Source organism: Giraffa tippelskirchi, chromosome 6 (genome assembly GCF_054371585.1).
Source record: "Giraffa tippelskirchi isolate mGirTip1 chromosome 6, T2T-mGirTip1v1.2.pri, whole genome shotgun sequence".
NCBI classification, from domain to species: Eukaryota; Metazoa; Chordata; class Mammalia; order Artiodactyla; family Giraffidae; genus Giraffa; species Giraffa tippelskirchi.
This window is the reverse complement of record NC_137280.1, coordinates 22051988-22075988: the sequence shown is the minus strand read 5'-3', so window position 1 is coordinate 22075988 and position 24001 is coordinate 22051988. Positions and strand designations below refer to the sequence as shown.

General features: G+C 35.5%; 1 protein-coding gene across 49 annotated transcripts in view; it reads right to left on the bottom strand.

The window, feature by feature from the left end:
• OXR1 (oxidation resistance 1) overlaps nucleotides 1-24001 on the bottom strand; it is a 492548-nt gene that overhangs the window by 30690 nt on the left and 437857 nt on the right. For 44 of the 49 annotated variants that reach the window (XM_081500394.1, XM_081500407.1, XM_081500389.1 and 41 more), the window contains 4 exons: nucleotides 18912-19096; nucleotides 14960-15717; nucleotides 11079-11247; nucleotides 7026-7188 (listed from right to left, as the gene is read on the bottom strand). In XM_081500394.1, the coding sequence (XP_081356520.1) occupies nucleotides 7026-7188; nucleotides 11079-11247; nucleotides 14960-15717; nucleotides 18912-19096 (1275 nt within the window). Of the gene's footprint in view, nucleotides 1-7025; nucleotides 7189-11078; nucleotides 11248-14953; nucleotides 15718-18911; nucleotides 19097-24001 lie in introns of all 49 variants that reach the window. The other 5 variants (XM_081500398.1, XM_081500385.1, XM_081500411.1 and 2 more) reach the window with 1 other exon arrangement.

Here is a 24001-nt window from a genome sequence, read left to right as displayed (position 1 = left end):
TTTCTTCACGGTCCAACTCTCACATCCATACATGACCACTGCAAAAGCCATAGCCTTGACTAGATGCACATTTGTTGGCAAAGTAATGTCTTTGCTTTTAAATATGCTATCTAGGTTGGCCATAACCTTCCTTCCAAGGAGTAAGCGTCTTTTAATTTCATGGCTGCAATCACCATCAGCAGTGATTCTGGAGCCCCAAAAAATAAAGTCTGACACTGTTTCCACTGTTTCCTCATCAATTTCCCATGAAGTGATGGGACCAGATGCCATGATCTTAGTTTTCTGAACGTTGCGCTCTAAGCCAACTTTTTCACTCTCCTCTTTCACTTTCATCAAGAGGCTCTTTAGTTCTTCTTCACTTTCTGCCATAAGAGTGGTGTCTTCCACATATCTGAGGTTATTGATATTTCTCCCAGCAATCTTGATTCCAGCTTGTGTTTCTTCCAGCCCAGCGTTTCTCATGATGTACTCTGCATAGAAGTTAAATAAGCAGGGTGACGATATACAGCCTTGACGTCCTCCTTTTCCTATTTGGAACCAGTCTGTTGTTCCATGTCCAGCTCTAACTGTTGCTTCCTGACCTGCATACAGGTTTCTCAAGAGACAGGTCAGATGGTCTGGTATTCCCATTTCTTTCAGAATTTTCCAGTTTATTGTGATCCACACAGTCAAAGGCTTTGGCATAGTCAATAAAGCAGAAATAGATGTTTTTCTGGAACTCTCTTGCTTTTTCGATGATCCAGCGGATATTGGCAATTTGACCTCCGGTTCCTCTGCCTTTTCTAAAACCAGCTTGAACATCTGGAAGTTCACGGTTCACATATTGCTGAAGACTGGCTTGGAGAATTTTGAGCATTACTTTACTAGCATGTGAGATGAGTGCAATTGTGCGGTAGTTTGAGCATTCTTTGGCATTGCCTTTCTTTGGGATTGGAATGAAAACTGACCTTTTCCAGTCCTGTGGCCACTGCTGAGTTTTCCAAATTTGCTGGCATATCGAGTGCAGCACTTTCACAGCATCACCTTTGAGGATTTGAAATAGCTCACCTGGAATTCCATCCCCTCCACTAGCTTTGTTCGTAGTGATGCTTTCTAAGGCCCACTTGACTTCACATTCCAGGATGTCTGGTTCTAGGTGAGTGATCACACCATCGTGATTATTTGGGTCGTGAAGATCTTTTTTGTACAGTTCTTCTGTGTATTCTTGCCACCTCTTCTTAATATCTTCTGCTTCTGTTAGGTCCATACCATTTCTGTCCTTTATCGAGCCTATCTTTGCATGATATATTCCTTTGGTATCTCTAATTTTCTTGAAGAGATCTCTAGTCTTTCCCAGTCTGTTGATTTCCTCTATTTCTTTGCATTGATCGCTGAGGAAGGCTTTCTTATCTCTCGTTGTGATTCTTTGGAACTCTGCATTCAGATGGGAATATCTTTCCTTTTCTCCTTTGCTTTTCGTTTCTCTTCTCTTCCCAGCTATGTGTAAGGACTCCTCAGACAGCCATTTTGCTTTTTTTCATTTGTTTTCCATGGGGATTGTCTTGATCCCTGTCTCCTGTACAATGTCACGAACCTCTGTCCATAGTTCATCAGGTACTCTGTCAGATCTAGTCCCTTAAATCTATTTGTCACTTCTAGTGTATACTCATAAGGGATTTGTTCTAGGTCATACCTGAATGGACTAGTGGTTTTCCCTACTTTCTTCAATTTAAGTCTGAATTTGGCAATAAGCAGTTCATGATCTGAGCCACTAGTACCACTAGTACTAATGCCACCTTTATACTTTCACTTAAATGAAAGCTTGGATCGTTTGAGAAAATGTGAGTAATGTCAAGCACATAAAATGGAGAAGTCATATCAGAAACCAAAAACTCAATGTAAGATATTTTTGTCAATACTTAGGCAAGTGTGAAAAGTGAAGAGTAAACCAGAATAATTTTCTTCTCTCCTGTAGTATCACTTTTACTTCATGATCAGGAATTTTAAAAGGTTTTTTATGTATATCAGATAAATTAAGATAAATGCAAAATTCACATGAATCTTAAAAATAAAACAGGCTTTGGGATTTCTGTGGTGGTCCAGTGGCTAAAACTCTGCACTCCCAATGCAGAGGGCCCAGGTTCCATCCCTGGTCAGAGAACTATATGCCACATGCTGGGATGCTGACTCAAACAGCAATTTGTAAAAATACCCTCATATTATGTGTATTTTAAACATTTTTATCACATGTGAAGAAATGTGACGAACTGTGGAAAAGAATTATAAATGAAATAAGTTGATAAAGCTGAGTGGTACATGCAAATTCACTATACTGTTAACCTCTGTATTTATGTATTAATCAAATAAAAGCACAATCATCAGCAAATAGTCGGAGGTCAACAGGTATCTTTTCCCACCTTCACCTCAGGATCTTCCTTACATTGCTGAAATGCCATTAGTGTGTTTTCAATGAAAATTCATAAAAAGAATCCCCATGAAAAAGGAATATTTCTCACAAAATTGCAAAAGCCCACATAACACATTTTCTTCAGTAGACATGCTTTACTGATTTCTGGAACTGAGTACCGGAAAAAAACAGAGAAGACTACCAATTGTAGAAATTGTTCTGCTTCAGCTGCAAGGTAGGGCTATTGAACTACCAACAGCAGAAGAATTTATTCTTAAGATACTCAAGACAGTATGGTTAAAAAAGAAACAAGGTGAGGTAAGCTGATGTTTTATGCTAACTATATTTACTAACGACTAAATTTGAATAAAGTATACATAACAAATAACGTCAATCCAACACACATCTTGAGTTACACATATAGTATTTCTCAGATTTTTTCTCCAAGTATTCAGAAATCTTAGTTCTGATGTATTATAAAGGGTTCGTACTGCTAACAATCTTAAAATGCAGCTATCTTTTCTCTTTGCTAGTAAAGGTAGGTTTCTGCGGCCCTCACCTCTTTCTGGAATTCACTGTACAAATCTCTTAACATTACTCTTTTCTTCCTTCCTTTTTTCATCATATCTAATTCTCAAATTCAAGCCCTTTCTATCTTCAGTAGAACTGACTTTTAATTTGCACATTTGGGAACTTAAATTGTTCCAAATTTATAAATTTTTTCTTGCTAACAAAGATGCACATTTTATTAATTTGGGATGCTACAGTTAATGTCCTTTTAGGGTAGTGATGAAGACAGTGTCGGATCAAAGAAGTTATTAAAGTCAAACAGAAGTACCAGTGAAAATAATCTTGGTAGAGGATTTTTTAAAAATATAATAATAAAGAATAATATTTAAATATTAATATTTGATAATAAATCATAACGTTATCATATTACACAGAAAAATTTTGTTGTTACTAATGTGCACAGGAAGGAAGAACAAAGATAAATGTATTAAACTTACAAAGGTATATTTCTTCAAACTCACTAAAAGAAAGAACATTCTAACAGAACTGTCCTAAACTGAGAAGCACTGCCCTTTGAGGTAATAAGCTCCTTATCACTAAATATGCTAAAGTAGAATCAAGAATGATACAAAATGTAAAATGAGAGAGGCTGAACTGTCAGTAATTTCAATTCTAAGAGTTTATGGCTTTATGATAAAATATTTACTACAAGTGACATAACTTATTTCAGACCAATTGTTAACAAGTACAAGTTATATTTATTATTTATTTTAATCTATGTCCAAATTTATTCACTAATGCTGTAGTATTTACTAAGGGTCAATTATATGACTGCACTGTTCATAGCTCAGCAGATAGAGCAGTGTATGAAACCCATAAAACCCTGCCCTCATGATGCTTACATAGGTAGGGGGAAGGGAAGGGGGAATAGGAAGGGAGAACAGAAAAGAAGTAGAGAAGGTAAGTTTATCACAGGCAAACGTTCCCCAATGTACAAATTTCGTGTCAGCATGAAATAAATTCATAATAAATTCATCTTAAATTCTAAGTCACCTATTCTCTACACCTAGGTAGAAATTTTGAGTTATTGTTATTTTATGTAGGTTCTCTAGTCAAATTCCCTTTCTAAAATTTATCTTTATTTAGAGGATAATTGCTTTATAATGTTGTGTTGGCTTCTGTCATACAAAACTGTGGATCAGCCATAAGTATACATATATTCCCTCTCTCCTAAACTTCCCTCCCACCCCTATAATTTGCCAGAGACCACTGGGTTGAGCTCCTTGTGTTATACAGCAACTTCCCACTAGCTATCTAATTTGCACATGACAATGCATATATGTAATGTTACTATCTCAATTTGTCCCACCCTTTCCTTCCCCTGCTGTGATCACAAGTCCGTTCTCTACACCTGCATCTCTACTCCTGCCCTGCAAGTAAGCAAGTAGGTTCATCAGTACCATTTTTCTAGAATCTATATGTATGCGTTAACATATAACATTTGTTTTTCTCTGACTTACTTCACTCTGTATAACAGGCTCGAGGTTCATCCACCTCAAATTCCCTTTTAAAAAACATCCTTTAAACATTTAAGATACTTTTTATGTTCTCTTACATTTGCTCAAACCCAGAGAATGTACAGCACCAAGAGTGAACTCTAAGGTAAGGAACAGACTTTTGATGGGAAAAAAAAATCCCAGCTTTTTTGTACTTAGTAGCTGTCAGACACTAGACCAATACTATACAAGAGAAATACAATGCAAGACATATGCCATTATAAATTTTCTAGTGGCCACATTAAAAAACAAAAAAATAAATCAATTTTAATATATTTACTTAATTCAATATATCCAAAACATTATCATTTCAACATAATCAATGTAAGAATTAATGATATCTTCCATTTTTTCTTTCAGTTCTGAATCTTTAAAAACCAGCATATATTTTATATTTACAGACTATCTCTATTTGGACTAGCCATATTTCCTTGCTCAACAGCTACAAGTGGGAGGGGCTATTGTATTTACAGGAATTAATTAGCATATTTAACTACATCTCAATGCAGATACCAGATTTTCACAGGAAATACCTGATCTTATTTATGAGATCATATTGAGATTTTATGAAATAGATTGATATATCTAAGTTGTTCAAAACTTATCTAAAAGTCATCCAATACTGAATCAAGTATTGGTTTTTATGTTTAATCAAAATTAAACAATTAAAAATTCAGTACCTTAGTGGCATTAGCCACATTTCAAGTATTCAAAAGCCACATGTCACTAGTGGCTACTCTGTTAGTGCAGCAAAATGTTTCTGACAACACAGCAGAAAGTTTCTAAAATTTAATTTTTTATTAATTTTTTGTCTTCTTTTTATTTGAATCAATTCTAGTTGAAAACAGGTGAGAAAACTCTTTTTCTTTAGAAATTATAATCTGCAGAGTTGTCCATAAGAACTAAGATGGTTCCTTTTAAATAAAAATAGTTAATACTAAAAAAATTAGTAATAAAGTCTATTATTTCCAAAATTAAGTGTTTCAATCTCAGAAGAGAGAAACCTGTCAGTTCTCTGACTTGACTGAAAATACTGCCATCCACCTTGCCACCTAAGTTAGTACTTTACCATCATCTGTCACTATATTCTGTTTTATTAGCTAGGTAATACCTTTTGAAAACACTTTATTTTATCCTTTTCCATTCTACCTTTGTTTGTTACTGCTTTAGTATAGGTTTACATCCTTGATCACCTGGGCTATTTTAAAAGTCTTCTAAATCTAAATTGTAAATACAAAGGGATTGTTTTGCGTATGCCAACACCCAAGTAAATCATCACCCAGAATAAAATACATGACCATCTCCAGTACTCTATATTCCCTCCTGAGCCTAGACAACCCCTAAACTCCCAGAAACAGGTAGTCTGGTGGACTTTTGACTAGTTTTGCCCTTTTGAATTTTATGTAAATGGAATTATATAATATATTGTCTTGCATGTCTGGCTTGGCTTCGTTTATTCTGTGAGACTCATCCATATTGTTGTATCAACAGAACCTTTTCGTTGCTTCATTATTTGGAATTTTATAAATATTCCAAAATTTTTTTTATCCAATAACCTGCAGACAGGCATTCAGGTTGTTTCCAGTTCATGGCTATTGTGAAAGCTGGTAGGGAGATTAATAATATCGGTCTAAATATTAAAATAACTCAAAATAAATGCTCAGTATATGTTAACTCTTTTCCTCCATTATATCGTAGTCACAGTAGAAACTGATGCTGAATATACTACACAGAACGGACTGAGGCACATACAATATCAGGTGTGCGTTTTAAACAAAAGACATGCCATGTATACCTTTAACCATTATACATGTTAAGTACATATACATTCATCACATAAACAACCACAAACAACACCAGATGGATAACAAAATTTGATTCAGTTTATTATCACATTTTAGCATCTGCTCTGTATTTTCTAATGCATGAAGAGGTGACTCCAGGGAACCATAACAAAACAAAGACCAGATATGTCACTCTATCAATCCCATATGACAAAGCATGTAAAATCATAATATGCAAGATAGATCTAAGAGGGGTTAAAAAAAGTTGTTTAGTGTTAATTTGACCAATTATACAAGCTCAGTAAATTTGAGCAGCGCATAAAACTTTCATTACTTTGTAAAATTAGCATCAGCATATTTCCTTTGCATATTGCTAAACTGATGTCAAGATAATGCTTGGATATGAGCTTAGAAGGAGTGCTAATTTGCATGAACGTGTTAAATAACTGCTACGCCTCCTCCATGCAGGAGATAACATTCAAGTGAATCAGATCTGCAATAAATGTTCTATGAAAATTAGTATAACAGTAATTATTCCTAAAGTTCACTCAATAAAAGGCATTTTACTGCTGATAGGCTGCTTCTCTAGCATTTTAAAGCAAAAGGGAAATGGTGAAAAGGAATAAACCAAAGTTACTAATCAGATTTATTCAATAAACACTTATATACAAGGACAGTGAACCTTTAAAATATTACTCATTTAAAGAGCACTTGAACTTTGCCAACTCTAAAACTATAAATTCATACAAAGAAAAAAGATAAATGAAAGCTTCACATTTTTCCCCTTACCTCCCATTCTCTAGCTGCTGCTTCATTAGTAGAATCCTCATTTGTTTCAGATTCTTCAATCTTTTTTACTACTATAAATCCAGGTTCTTTGGTATATTCACCAGTATCTTCTGCGTATGTTTCTGGACTCCACTGAATGAAGAAGGCATACAAGTGGTCTGTCCTGTTAGAATGAGTGATTATGAATAATAGATCTGCTATTCTGAGTTGTTAGCAAGAATTTTAAAATTATTTTTGTTAAACAGCTTCACAAAACTTGGAAGACTTAAAATATTCAAAATATAACATATACTATTCTTTATTTAAAAATAAAACAAAGCCCACTACCAGGAAGACATTAACTTAAACTTTTGGGGCTGTGTTCCGTCAAGCTCCTAACTACACTAGGATTTTCTTCAGCCTGGTTTTGACTAGCTCAGATGCTGTCCATGGTAACATTTCTTTTCATGAAAGAAACTTGATAATGGGAAGGAAAATCGAACTCACCATTTTAACCTCAATCACACAATGATCTAATTATCTAAAATACAACTAAGAACTTACTCTAATTACCTATTTTGAAACCTGACCACTATACAGGTTTTTCCCAGGTTAACAGAAATTTAATTATATTTAACTTTTATGTTTCTTCTTTAAATTTTGTTTACTAAAGCCTAAATCCCTGAAATAAAAATTATCTGAGGGGTCAAACGCACATTTCAAATAGCTATGCTTTGTTGGCTTTAATTGGTATGGATAACTGAGAAGTGATTATAAAACGCTCTACTAACATATAGCAATCAATAATCAACTGTCCTGGACATTTTCCTCAATAAAATAAATTTTTAATAGTGTCATTTGTTATGTGGCAACTAATGCTTTAAAAAGGTATTAAGTATCAACTTTCAGATACTTTGTCTCTATGAAGCAACTTTTTTCATAAAATACTTAAAAGTTCAAAATTCTAATAGAACTAATTTTTAGTGAACATTAGTGAAGGTGCAAGGACAATATTAAAATGGAAAATTTCATGCAAAAATTAAAACAAAGCCAACACTAAGGGAAAAATAAATCCTTATGTTGTTTTTAACTAAAGATATAATAGGGTTGAATATTTCATTGTAATTATCTTGGTATCACTGGCAGATCAGAGTATCTGGCTCTTTGCCTTTCATGTACTCATGAATTATGCAAATCATATCATATTTTTAAATTATTCCAATCACATTTTCTTGAACGCACGGATTGTACTGTATATTTAGGTGAGGAGGGAGAGAAAAGAATTTTATTATTATATTCTTGAAAGTAAGTCTTCAGAGGAACATATAAAGCCTTTCCAAGAAGTACACACACATGTAAGATCGATTTAAGGGAATCAAGCTCTTTCTCTTCCGTTTCCATATGGTAATCTTCACTCATACTCATCTGCTTGAGAACAGCACGGTTAAGATATCTTACAGATTGCTTCTTCTCTGCTTTCACCAAAGTACAATCCTCACTCATCCAGAATTTTACAATGGTACATGTCTTTATAGGTAGAAAACTTCCAGTATAAAAACTTCTAGGTTGCCCAAAGTTGGTACTGAGATAGGGAAAGATTTTAAAGACTGGGTAATAAGTCCTTTTGCATATCAGGTGGTTTCCAATTCACTAATTTCCACAAAACTGAATGAAGCTATTCAATGATGGTTACCAAAAATAATTTTGATGAAAGATGATTAATTTTAGAATATAAACAGAAACATGTTTAAAGAACTGACTGACATTGTTATAAAACTTCTCAGTTTCATAGACTTTTTTATGAACAAAGCTTTTTAGTACTTATAGAAAAAGAAAAAAGAGAGGGGGCAGAACTGAGCCACCGAGTCTTATCATTTCAATGAACAATATTCATCAATGGATACAAAAACTAACTGGGAGAAAGCCCTATTTTATTAAGACATTTCCTGTATTTTACATTTTATGTGTAATAACTGTATGATAAATTATAATTCATGTTGCTTTGATCAACTGTTCATTAGTAATAATTTTAATGATAAAATTTTCTTCCAGGTTTAATTAATATTTGGAAGAATGTAGGTGTTGAAAGACAATTTTCTCTTGGATTTCTGCATGTCTTATGAGCAGAGGCACTGTGTACCTTTGTTCAGCACTACCTTTTCATGTATGTTTGCACAGAAAATAAAGCATAGAGTGGTTTCAGAAGGCGGAGATATTCAGTATCTTGTGGTGGAAGTTTAGTCGCTACGTTGTGTCTGACTCTTCTGTGACCCCATGGACTGTAGCCCACCAGGCTCCTTTGTCCGTGGGATTTCCCAGGCAAGAATACTGAAGTGGGTTGCCGTTTCCTTCTCTAGGGGATCTTCCTGACCCAGGGATCGAACACGTGTCTCCTGCTTGGCAGACAGATTCTTTACCACTGAGCCACTTGGAAAGCCCATTAGTATCTTACTCTGGATCAAAGGGCAACCATGCTTACTGTACATTATAGAAGTTTTAGGTTCCCTAAACTTATGGTTCCTCTTCTTTAACATAATCCATGGCACATGCAGCTGTCACTTGGCCTTCTTCACACCCAACTGTGGGAAATGAAGCTCGAACTCATACAAGTGCTAGAGCTGTGACTGCTGCTGTTGTGATTCTTTTCTGCCAGCACTCATTAAACTGAGGCAGGCCAACTTGTTAACAAGTAGGGTGAGGCTTAGACCCTTCACTGTTTTGAGAATAATGACAGAAAATGTTTAGTATGTGTAATGTCAGTACACACACACAGATAAATGTGTGCATGCATGCTCAGTCGCTTCAGTAACGTCTCTTTGCGAACCTATGGACTGTAGCCTGCCAGGCTCCTCTGTCCATGAGGATTCTCCAGGCAAGAATACTGGAGTGGGTTGCCATGCCCTTCTCCCGGGGATCTTCCTGACCCAGGGATCGAACTGGCGTCTCATGTCTCCTGCATTGGCAGGCGGGTTCTTTAACACCAGCACCACCTGGGAAACCCCAGATAAATGCTTAAGCATATGCAATTTGTTGCAAAAAATGTAAAAAGGAATAAAAATATACTACCTTATAATAAGATTCTATGAGGAAGTATAATTGAAATATAAATTCAAAGAGAAAAGCAGCGATGCAAATTTTAACTGTTTTAGAAGAGCAAATTCAAGTAGTGTTTAAATGTATAATATAATCGTAGAGGGCAAACTGTTACATTATCTAAATCCCACTGGATATATTTAATAGATAAATGTAAGTTTTAACTTAGAATGTCATTATTTATGATACAGTGAACTTAAAATGTCAGTATTTACACTACAGTGATAACAGACATCCTTTACAAATATTGCTCAATCATAATATGAGAAATTTTACTGTGCAGTGAGTATAAAAAATAATTTGAAGACCAGATCCTTTTAGTAGCTAATTTAGTGCTATGTATACAGCAAGCATTTATAATAGAAAGGATTTGATGAAATTTTTAAAAAACAAATTATATATAGTTAGGGAGTTTGGGATGGACATGTACACACTGCTATATTTAAAATGGATAACCAACAAAGACCTTCTGTATAGTACATGGAACTCTGCTCAATGTTATGTGGCATCCTGAACAGGAGGGGAGTTTGGGGAAGAATGGATACATGTATATGTATCGTTGAGTCCCTTTGCTCTTCACCTGAAACTATCACAACAGTGATAAATGGCTATACCAGTTAACAAAATACAAAATAAAAAGCAAAAAAAAAGAAAATTGTATCATTTCCTGCCTTGAGGTGGCGCTGTACCAGTTAATATTTTAATGAACCTTCTTGATCTAAAACATTTTAACTATGACTGTTTACTAGTAACACGAGGTATATATTCATATTTTTTGCATTAAACCACAAAGAGGACTAAAATTAAAAGTGGGGTAAATTAAAGAGTAGGAAAGAGGAGCTAACTGATTTTGAACAGATTTAATGTCAGGTTTTAATCATAAACTATTTCAGTACTTTGCTACTGGTGTGAACTGTTATACAAAATAATTTCAACTCAAGGAATCTCAATGTTTTCCAGATTTTGTTGTTATTGTTTTACCTTTCTTGTGGCACAGCAAACCAATATTCATGTTTCTTATCTCTCTGTGCATACTGTTGCATTGTTGCACTTGCTTGAGATACAAATGTTTTCCTCATAGGTTTTCCAACTCTGAGACATAAGAACTTATGCAATCGATGCCTTCTCTTTTCTTTTAAAAGTGCAGAACCTAGAATTGAGATAGAGTGTTTATTCAATTCTCATACACCATGTTTGAATAATTTAAAACAATTTAGACTAAGTAATGTTTATCTTCAAACTTCTGACAAATAATTACAGAATAAAATGTTAATTTACTGAAAGGTGAATTCTCTTAAGTAGCTTATATATTTTTCCATCAAAAGTAAAGTGACAAGTATAGCTAGACTAATAAACTAACACCCAAGCTATGAACTGATAATATGTCTAAGGGTATTAGGAAAAAAAGTGGAAGATCCAGAAATTCAGGTTAAATTTTTGTAACAACCACACTAAAGTAATTATTCATACACATACGTATACAATATTCTGCACACTATCACCCTTCTAGAACAATATCTAAATAAGTTTGTAGAATTTTCAAATTTTACTGTAATATGGTTGTTACAGAAAAAATTCAGTAAAAAAGTTTCTGAAGCTTTTACATACATATGAAGGTGTGACAAAAACAATATGCTAGATTCAGCCATCTGAGTAGTTTATTAAGCCTGAATTATCTCTAATCTTTCCAACCACAGATGCTGACATTTGACACACTGAAGGTCTGACAATATAGATCAATTCAGGAAACTAGACATTAATTAGCTTACAAAGGAGGCATACTATGGGAGAAAAAGCACTTTGCTATAGTCAGGAGATCTGGATACTAGTCATGGCTTTGTTCTGTGTAACACTGTGCAAGGTACATAATCTATCTGAGTCACAGCAGTTGCATCAGGTTAAAAGAATGAACTTTTACTATTCTTCTCACAATTATATTCCATTATATATTTACATTATATAGTTTTATGATAAAAGATCAGAAACTTTGAACATTTCCCTATATAGAATCTCAAGTTCCTTAAAACCAGCTACGTAAAACTAATTTTCTTGTCCTCCCTCCACATGCACACACAAAAAGAAGAAACCAAATAGCAGCAATCCAGAAACACCTATCTAAACATATCTACCAAACTTTCTCCTTTTAGCAACGTGTCACAATAAGAAAACCCAATCAAACCCTGCACCCAAAACAAACGCAATAAAATACAAGTAGTCTACTGTATTACTGGGTCAACCAGAATGCAACATTTTATCATTTTCAAAGATTTCAGAACATAAGACAACCAAACACAAACATATCAAATAAAGATATCTATGCAAGCATTCATCACAACATCAATCTTAATAATATGAATTGTTAATAACAACTGACTGTCTTAATAAATACAGAAATAGCTAAATTACAGGGCCATTAAAAACCATGAAAGAACTACAAGGGTTCAAGTTGGCCCTTGAACAACACAGGGTTGAATTGCACAGGTCCACTTAGATGTAGATCTTCTTCAAATAATACACACTGTAATACTACGATACATGGTTGGCTGAATCCATGTATGCAGGGCCACAAATATGTAGGGCAGATTGTAAAGTTATACATTAAATTTTGAATGTGGGAGAGAAGTATGTGTCACCCCTTAACCCTTGAGCTGTTCAAGGGTCAACTGTATAATGACACAGGAAAATGTTCATGACATAAAATATGAAGTGAAAAAAGCAAGAAACTATACTACATGTAATCCTAATTTTATATGAAACATATACACATATAAAGATATATACAAATTATATCAATATTGTTTATGTGTGTGTATATAAATGTGTGTATGTAGATACACATATGCACTAAAGAGCAAAGATAAATACACCAAATATTAACAATGATCATCTCCAGGTGATGAATTCTAAGTAATTTTTTATAATTTTCTAAAAAGCAACATATTTGTCAAAAGTTCTTTAGTGAACATTCATTAACTCTGAATAATGAAAAAATATTCAATCTCTTATAGAATGTAATTTCTCAACATCTATTGAATATAATCTTTAGGTCTTCGGTATATCTAAATTATATACAGTATATCTCAGTATATCTAAATTCAGGATATCTAAATGTAAAGACAATTCCCTGTTTCGAAAAACTGAATCAAACCCTAGTGTGTCACTGGTGGGACTATAAAATGGTACAGCCACTGTGGAAAACAGATCAATGGTTCATCAAAAAGGTAAACACAGAATTACCATAGAATCCAGCAACTCTACTTCTGGAAATCAAACAAATTATTTGTACACTAATGTTCATAGCAGCATTATTATTCACAACAGCTAAAAGGAGGAAACAATTCAAATGTCCATCAACAAATGAACATATAAAGAAAATGTGCTATGTACAATGGAATATTATTCAGCTTTATATAGAAAGAAAATTCTTACACACTACAACATAGATGAAACTTGAAGGCATTATGCTAACGGATATAAGCCACACACAAAAGGGAAAATATTGTATGATCCCACTTGTATGAGATACTTAGGGTAGAGACACAATTCATAGAGACAAAACGAAGAATGGTGCTTGCCAAGGACTGTAAGGAGGGGAGAATGGAAGTTATCATTTAATGAGTAGAGAGTTTCAGCTCAGGAAGATGAAAAAGTTCTGGAAATGGATGGTGGTGATGGTTGTACAGCAATGAGAATATGCCTAAAGCTCCTATATTTTACATTAAAAATGGTTAAACTCGTAAATCTTATTTCATGCATATTTTAACAATTAAAATTTTAATTATAAAACAGAAATATATAAATTAGATTAATCTGAAATCAATACTCCAACAGAATATGAGAAATGTTAGCGAAGATACTTGAGTTACACCACTTTTAACATAATGTACAAAGCAGAATCATTGTGTAGTAGAAATAAAAACGATTACTATCATTTTCAAAAGTAAACAGTATGAAAATACAAAGTTGAAAGAGAAAATGGTATTTAACTTATCTTAGTTCTGCTTTTTATTTATTTTAAATTAAAAAAAAAATCTATGGCCACAGCGCATGGCATCTGGGATCTTAGTTCCTCGACCAGGGATTGAACTTGGGCCCCCTGCACTGGAAGCACAGCCTTAACCAGTGGACAGCCAGGGAAGTCTCCTTAGTACTGCTTTTTAAAGAAAAACAATCAGATGATGATGGAACTTGTGGATACTTGGAAGAATTTCAGAAACAGATTTTTATATCTAATTACACTTTTAAAAAATGAAGGGATTATATAACTTTGGCAATTACAAATTGCAATTATGATATATATACAATTTTAAGGGGCTTCCCTGGTGGCTCAAACTAGAAAGAATCTGCCTGCAAAGCAGGAGACCTAGGTTCAATCCCTGGGCTTGGAAGATCCCCTGGAGAAGGGAATGTCTACCCACTGCAGTATTCTCGCCTGGAAAATTTCATGGACAAAGGAGTTTGGTGGGCTACAGTCCATGGGGTTGCAAAGGGTCAGACATGACTGAGCAACTAACACACTACACAATTTTAAAACATACCAAGAACTAAATGAAAAAAAAAAAAGGGAGAAATCAGAGGTATTATAGACTTGTGTTCATTTTCAAGAAATAAATTGTTTAAAGACAGAATGCAGTCAATCAGGAAAGCTTAAACATGGTGGAAAAGATGCTCATTATGTGTACAATCCACTGTGAGATAAGACAGTAGAAACCAGACACTATGTACTTGTCCCAGAGAAACATCCATCAAGGGCCACTAGATTATCCTTCAGGGTGGCCTAAGATATAGCAATTTTTGAGTCAGTGAGCAAAGAGGGAGACAATATAAAGTAAGACTAACTTAATATATTCCTCAACACTTACCTTCTATATCGGCTGTTGCTATTTTATGCTTAATTTCTTTTTGTGACACCTGTTGAATATTCTCCCTTTGCTGTTTAGTTTGTTGCATGGAATGGGATTTCCAGAGTTTCCGTAGCTCTTCTACCTCAGTCTCTGAGTCCTGATTTTGTTCCCTTCCTTGTTTTCCTTTGTTGACATCTTGCTTTTGTTTAAATTCTATTGCTTCCCCACAAGGCATACTTTCTTTTTCAACTTCTTCTTGATGTAGTGAATTCTCATTAAGAGGAAAATCCTGGTTACCTTTTTTTATACCTGTGCTTTGTTCTTTAAGACCTGATATTTTTTGAAGATTATCTGTAGCCTGATCTCCTTCCTTAGTGGCCATTTCAAGATTATTTAAACCAGTTTTAAGAGAAGGAGTCCCAACTTCATTGGCAGTATGTCCAGAACCAGATTTTAAGTGATCGGGAGTACCAGCGGCCTCTGATATGACTGTCGAACACTCTACTCCACTCTGAGTGATGGTCTGCACAGATTCTGATGACGCACCAGATGATTTATCGTGTCGCAGCTCATCTGAAGAAATAAGCTCCTCCCGAATAGGAGAGAGTTCTGATTCTGTGAACACATCTTCAGAAAGAGACTCCTCAGTGCTCCTAGGAGCAGTGCTGGCACTATCATTACCTGCATCACGGATTCTTGAGTCTATTTCATCAGTATTACTTCTTGTCACTTTCTTTAAATGGCAGAAGTCCCTTCCTGATAACTGATCTATCTCTCTGTCAGTAAACAAAATTTAAAGTTATTATTTTTTAAATTATAGAATTTTATTTTCCACAAACTTAACACTGAATATCACTAAAAAGGCTTTTCTAAAAGAACGTAGCATACATCTCTTAACAGCATACTAAAAAACTGATTCATATAGAACAAGTAATTAAGTCAAGTTTTTGCATCAACTACTTAAGATATGGGAAATATCAATGTAAGATTTACTGAATTGATCTACCTGAAGAGAAGTTGAAGACACAACTTTTGCATGAAGCTGTAATTCTAAACTAAAATTTACTCACTGATGAAATATGAAAAATAGGCTTAAATAAAGTTTTGATTAAAAATATAAATGTGTTAATAAAGCACAGTGACTTATACTATGTACACACACATAGTGCTTATATAGATTTAAATAGACATTAAACTAAAATAAATGACTCAAATGCAAATCTAAAAATCAACCTGAACAGAATCAAGGCAAAAGTACTTAGAGGGATTCTTCATGGTTCCAGTTACAACTCTTGACAATTCTAAGAGAACTTGTTCAACTAACAGGTTAGATATTAGCTAGCTGAATGATTCATCGTTATTTCTAGATTTCCATGTTTAATGCCATTTGTAATATACAAGCACTAATGTTCAAAGGTTAGGTAGTTTAAGTTCTACAAGGAGGCAGTGAAAACACTACAGCATGGTATACAAATCAACAATTTAAAATGATGGCTAAAAACTAGTAAATGGAAACTACATGAGTTTTTAGTGGGAAAAGATAGAAAATACTGGGAAGTAAGTTGACACAAAATTTATTGGTGACCTCTGGATGGTGAAGTTGGGTAACTCTTTTCCTCTTATTCTAGTATTTGATATTTTCATAATGATAAACATAATTTTTATTGTGCATAGGATAGGTAAAATTTAGTTTTTAAAAAGTATCAATTAGTTGAAGTCCAATTCCTATCTCTGCTTTCCTTGCACTGATTGATTCACCTTAAGAAATGCAAGCATCTAGTCGGAGAAGGCAATGGCACCCCACTCCAGTACCCTTGCCTGTAAAACCCCATGGATGGAGGAGCCTGGTGGGCTGCAGTCCATGGGGTCGCTAGGAGTCGGAGACGATTGAGCGACTTCACTTTCACTTTTCACTTTCATGCATTGGAGAAGGAAATGGCAACCCACCCCAGTGTTCTTGCCTGGAGAATCCCAGGGACAGGGGAGCCTGTTGGGCTGCCGTCTGTGGGGTCACGCAGAGTCGGACACGACTGAAGCGACTTAGCAGCAGCAGTAGCAGTCTGTGCTATTAAATATGTAACAGTGTCATCTACTGGTGATCAACTAAAACTGCACATATAGGGTACTGAAAGAAAGTGAAGTCCGGCTCTTTGTAACCCCAGGGACTGCAGCATGTCATGTTGCTCCATCATGGGATTTTCCAGGCAAGAGTCCTGGAACTCAGCAAAAAGGTTTGAGAAACTATCTGTAGAAGACCCTTAGGTAAGAGATAAAGTTAAGTAAATCCAACAGGACACAGATTCAGGTAAGTGTTGTAACTTTTTTTTTATGTCAGTCATGCTGCTATTGTTCCTGAACAATACCTTTGAAATCAACTTCCCAGTATAAGACAGAAGAAAACCAATCAAATCTTATACACCTCATTTTACCATACATAACATTATTCTGCAAAACCACACAACTCATTTATCTGATCTGTTGCCAGATATTTGTTTTTAATCAATTCATAAGGCAGGATTGAAAGAAATGCCTTTTTGGAGTAATTTTTTTAAATGTTTGGATCAAATAGATGGTCTTTCCAGGTGATGGTCTAAATGATAAAAAAGTGATTTACAAGAGGAAGAGGAAGAGTTCTACACCATCTGTGTAGAATAGTTATGGACCATACCACATAATACTCAATAAAATCCCAAAGTATCCTAACACAAATGGAAAATCAGGGCAAGAGAAAATGATCTCACCCATGACTGACATACCTATAATCTTGATTCTCTTTTAATCTAATCCTTCACTCCTTCACCTTTGTCTCACCTCTCCAGCTGCCACAGTAATCTTTATTCCTCAGACTGATTTTGGATGATGATATATTAAATAACTAACAGTAGAGGCAATCTTAGGAATAATCTACACCTCTAAAGACGAGTTCACCAAGCCAAAACAGTTATCTATTGGGGTGGCAGGTATAATGGACCTTCTTAAAGAAATGATCTTATTCTACCTTAGGTATTCTAACAATTTATGTAGTTATGCCTCAGAAACAAAAATAACTTTCTTTTTTAAGTCTCTTTTGTAAGTAGTTCTGTCTCACAAAGGTTAATTTTAAAAAAATCATTATCAACTTTGTAAGTTATTACAGGGACAGAAATCTCAGTATCAGTTAAAGTGAAGACAGTTTTTAAACTGTTGACAAAGGAATGACAAATGTACGAAGAAATAGGGAAGTTCTTTTCTATTTCAATTTTCTTCCTTTGTACCTTCCTATTCCTTTCCTTTGTATACCTATCTTTTATTTTCTTCTTTTATTTATTATCCTTCCCTTTTCTCTCTGTCATTCCTTTAGTTAAACACATTACTTTCACAGGCTGTGTTGACCTGTAACCTCACATCTTTTACCTGAAACACACAAATTCCATAAGCAGTACATTCCAAGGTTAACTTTAAACTTGTGCAATCTGTGGGTCTTCTCCCCTATATTTTATACTTTCCTGAGAGAGAAGGATGCAAACATATAAATCAGTAAATAAAAGACAAAGCTGCTCTGGTTTTATCAATATCAGGTCTTTGTTCATGACCTCTTCCAAATCCCATACCCAACTCTTCAGGCTCTTCTAAGGAAAATTTGAAAGGTATCCTTAATTACTTATATTACTTTAAATTACTAATAAAAATAACTTACAGTTATGAATTCTGTATTTGAAGAAAAAAGGCTGGTAAACATTGAATTAAATGAATACTACAGGTTACTTGTAAATATCAGGTTCTCTGACCAAATATGCAAATATCAATTTAAAACAATTCCTAACTATTCCAGTACAGTAACAATAATCTTTTCAATACTATATATGTTTCATTACTGATAAAATGAAAAACATCTATAATAAAACTATTAAGATATACTTAAGGGTTATTAGACCAAGGTCAACTGACTAGATGAAATCAAATTGCAAAGGAGTATAAATATCACTCTTACATGGGTAAGGATTCCTTTATTTTGCTATCCAAAATTTCTTTGTACATTGCCGCTGACATCACCTCTTCCATTGGACACATGATGCCATATTCCTCACAGCCATTCTCTTGAACCAATGGGTCAGTTTTATGTGGATCAAACATTATATTATTTGGTGTAACTAGCAATACACCACTGACAGTGCCCTAAAATGAAAAAGAAAATAATGTTTAATCTTCAAAGTTAAAATTTTCAAAAATTATTTTAGATATTTTTACTGATTTTCTTCCCACGTTAGGCCACCTACCTTATACAAAAGTAGTACACTCAAGCACTATGGCATTCTCATGAAAATGTTTTTAATAATACCCAAATTTTCCCAGTAAATTCTCCTTGTTAGCAGGGCAAAGTACAAAGACTATTATATTCACCGTCAATCAGTCAAGCCAGGAATTAAAATCTGCAGGCTCAGTAAAATGTTGAGTTACATCAGCAAGATAATTGCAGTAATGTAAGGAGGACTGTAAAGTCCTCCAAAGGCATGAGCCTTGTTTCACATTAATTTGCGCACAACTTCTTGTGTTGTTCCCTCACCAAAGGTATCAAATAGTTTCATGCAGACAGTGCAAGTTTAACAAATAATGTGCCTATAACCCAATCCACTATAAAAGGAAAATAGTATAATCTGTTTAAAGTATCTTTAAAAATAAGTCTCCACTTTACTTGACTCTGCTAGCCTAGTTATGTGGCCTTGGGCAAGCACAGCCTCTGGGGCTGTTTCTTCATCTGTTAACATAAGATGGATTAGATGACTTCTATGACTTCTAAGGCATATGGTATCTACTTTAATTTAATCATGAAAAGCTATGACATTTTAAATATATTTATATAAACAGCAATACAAATATAAAGACTTCAACCCTCTAATCTTACAAATGAGTAAATCGAAGTACTTAAGAAGCTGATCTCACTAATATTAGCTAATATTTACTGAATGCTTTGTATGTACCATGCTTTATATATATATATATATCTTTTTCATTTTCTCTTCACAATTATAGTTCTGAAATGAGAATGGAGACGAGAAAATTAAAATTGAGAGAGGCTAGGCAATCTGTTATAAATAATCAACAACACAGCTAACTAATAAGTGGTAGGACTAAGATCCAAAATCCAAAAAGTCCAATGCTTTATACTATAATCTTTCCACACTTGAGTTACAAACATTAATCACTCCAACTCAAGTACCAAAAGTTCTTTAATCCCATACTATTTATCCATTTATTTACTTCTGAAGTACTGTTGATTTACAATGTTTCTTTGATTTCTACATAAAGCGATTAAGTATTAGTAGGTGGGATCCTCTCATCTGGCTAATTAATAATGTCTGCTCTGACCCTGGTTATAATATGAATTTTCCTCTAAACTACTCAAGCTCAATCAGAACAACAAGCAAAATTCAGCCAAGGAAGAAAATCTCCCACAATTATGGGATGGATTTATGAGGTTAACATCAGGTTGTGGTCATTTCAGATTAAGGCCCCCCTTCCCATGGACAGAGGAGCCTGGTGGGTTACAGTTAACAGGGTCACACAGAGTCAGACACGACTGAAGTGACTTAGCACTTAATCTTGAGAACAATTAAATTATACTAAGGATAACCAGCCTAGTAAAACTAGGAAACTGAACTGGGATCTTTATGGACAGTGCCAATATAGAATTTCCCTGACAGATAAAGATTAGTATAGAACAGACTACATCAGATGACGTGAGAATACATTGGGCTAGACCTAATAGAAGTTCCTGGCTTAATTCTTAATTATGATCTTAATAATAATGCTAGCTATATTATTTGTACTTTGCCAGTTTTACAAGATTATTGTTTCTTACAATACCAAAGGTGTGACTGAACCTCCAATGAAAATAATGATGACTAGGCAACGTGAAGCAGTTGATCAAATACATAGCTCTATATGGTATCAATGATTGTAATAGTGTAATTCTAGACATGGGAGGATAAAAGAAGTGGGATTACTTTCCTGGATCATAATTAGAAGACAGATGTCCAGAGATCTTTGACTATAAAGACCTAGTCGAGGAATAGCACACTGAATGGCCTATCAGCAAAATCATCACCTAGGAATGAGCCTTCCTAGCTATGTGGGATGGATGGTCATGAAATGCCTCCCAAAGTATGATTGAATTTAAGACCATGATGGGGCCCTATCAACTAACTGGCGTTTGCCATGCATGCTTGCCATCTACCTCTACCAAGATTAAATCATGTGCTGCTGCAGCTGCTGACCTTCAACATCCCCTGAAGGAGTTTAGGGTGAAGAGCAGAAATGTGGCACTCTGTGCTCTGGGAAAAGTAGGGCAGGTCTTTAGATAGTTAGATATACTCAGGAGCTGATTTTACGAGCCCAATTCTTGCTTCTATTCATATCTAGGAAAGCACTAAAATCCTTCATGGTGACAACTGTTTGCTATGACTAGCAGAAGCTTCAGGAGACCAGCAGAAACTTCCTACCAAAAATTGCTGCTTGACTGCATGTATTCCCCCTTTACCAAAATCACATATATACTGTGCTTCCCCATTACTTATTTGAACAGTTTCTCAGAGCTATCTGAGGTGCTGTGCATGTTGTGCATTTTTTTAAGTCAACAGAATTAATATATACATTCTTAATCCCATTTTCAAACTCTCATTCCAGAGCATAGGCTCTACAGCATGCAGGTTTAGTTGCTCCTTGAGAATCCGCCTGCAATCCCCCCGTTCGATTCCTGGGTCAGGAAGATCTGCTGGAGAAGGCATAGGCTACCCACTCCAGTATTCTTGCGCTTCCTTTGTGGCTTAGCTGGTCAAGTATCCACCTGCAATGCACGAGACCCCGGTTTGATCTCTGGGAAGGTCCTCTGGAGGAGGAAAAGGCTACCCACTCCAGTATTCTGGCCTGGAGAATTCCATGGACTGTACAGTCCAAGGGGTTGCAAAGAGTTGGACACGACTGAGTGACTGTCACAAGACAAGATAAGAATGTGGAATCTTCCTGGACCAGGGATCAAACTTGTGTCCCCTGCATTGGCAGGCAGATTCTTAACCATTGGACCAGCATAGAAGTCCTGTATATTTTTTTGATGATGGCCCACACCAAGGCACATCATAATCAAATTGATCAGCAATTAAAAAAAAATCAAAAAATAGGCAGAAGATTTGAACAGACATTTCTTCCTAGAAGACATAGAGATGACCAAGAGATACCTGAAAAAAGACGCTCAAACTGCTAATTATTAGAGAAATGCAAATCAAAAACTACAGGAAGATATCTCCTCACACCTGTCAGAATGACCATCATCAGAAAAATCTACAGGACTTCCCTGGTGGTCCAATGGTTAAGAATCTGCCTGCCAACGCAGGAGACACAAGTTTGATCCCTGATCCAGGAAGGCTCCACATGCCGCAGGGCAGCTAAGCCTGCAGGCCCTACAGCCTGTGCTCTGTAACAAGAGAAGCCACTGCAATGAGAAGCCTGTGTACCACAACTAGAGTAGCCCTTACTTGCTGCAACCAGAGAAAGTCCATGAGCATCAAGAAAGACCCAACATAGCCAAAAATAAGTAATTAAAAATGTAAGAAATTTTAATTAAAAAAACCTACAAACAATTAAATACTGGAGAGGGTGTGAAGCAAAGGGAACTCTCCTACACTACTGGTGGGAAGGTAAATTCGTATAGCCACTTTGGAGGACAGTATGGAAGTTTCTTAAAAAGCTAAAAATAGAGCTACTATATTATCCAATAATCCCACTTCTGGGCATATATCCAGAAAAAAACATGGTTCCAAAAGATACACACATCCCAATGTTCACTGCAGTACTGTTTACAATAGCCAAGACAGGCATGCATGCTAAATGTCCACCGACAGAGGAATGGATAAAGAGAATGTGGCACATATATACAATAGACTATTACTCTGTCATTAAAAACAGTGAAATAATGCCAAATGCACAACATGCATGGACCCAGAGACTATCATATGAAGTCATGTAAATCAGAGAGAGTAAGGCAAATAGGTAGTATCATTTAAGTGTGTAATCTAAAAAAATTTATACAAATGAATTTATTTACAAAACAGTAACAGACTCAGATTGAGAGAACAAACTCAGGGTTATCAGGAGTAAGGCTAAGTAGAGAGAGAGATTGGGAGTTTGGAACTGACCTGTGCACACTACTATATTTAAAACAGATAACGGGACCACAGTGGCCTGAGGGCAGCTAGAGGAGGAGGCTGTTTGCCTTGCAGAGCAACTCATATCTGTGGCCACACAATCCACCTCCCCCACCAATTCCCACCGTGTGTATCCATTTGGCCACAGAGCCAGCAGGAAGCGCTGGACTCTGGGCACTGAATGGGTGGCTACACCAGACCAATGGCTGTGGCAGCCCTGTCTATGGGCCTTGTGGTGCAGCTGTTGTGCCTGGCCTCGACCCATGGCTAGGTATCTTCCCTTTGGCAAGGGACTCACTTGCACGCTGATAACCTTCTTCGACCTGGCCTGGCAGCTATGTATTAACTTCCCCTCCTTCTAAGTCATGGCTTCAGTGAGTCTCAACATCTGCCTGCAGCTACATATTTAAAGCAACTAACTTTGTGGCAGTGAGGCTGGGGGAGGCAGCAGGATGGCTGACCTCCACCCCAGATCACCTCTTCAGAGCAAAGTGACCAGCTCACCTCAGGCACACACATTTGCTGGCCTGGCCTGCCACTGACCCATATTTTCATGTAAATTGGTCGCTAGAAATCATTATTTGTGGAAAGCTTGCAATATAACCAAGAAGTCTAAGATATAATGATAAGTTGAACCTCAAGGAAATAGCTAATTCAAGGAACAGAATTTAAAAACTTGAAAATCCTCAGAAATAGCTGCATAGCTACCGCACACACAAAACAAAAGACAGCACAAACATAGGGAAGTGACACTGAGCATCCCCCCCACAGGGCATCTTGTGGGGAAAAAAGGAAAAGTTACTAACAACTTCAATGAAGATAAAATGTACAAAAATGGTCCAAATAGGAAGCAGATCTTCCAAATTAGAAAAAAGAAGTGAAT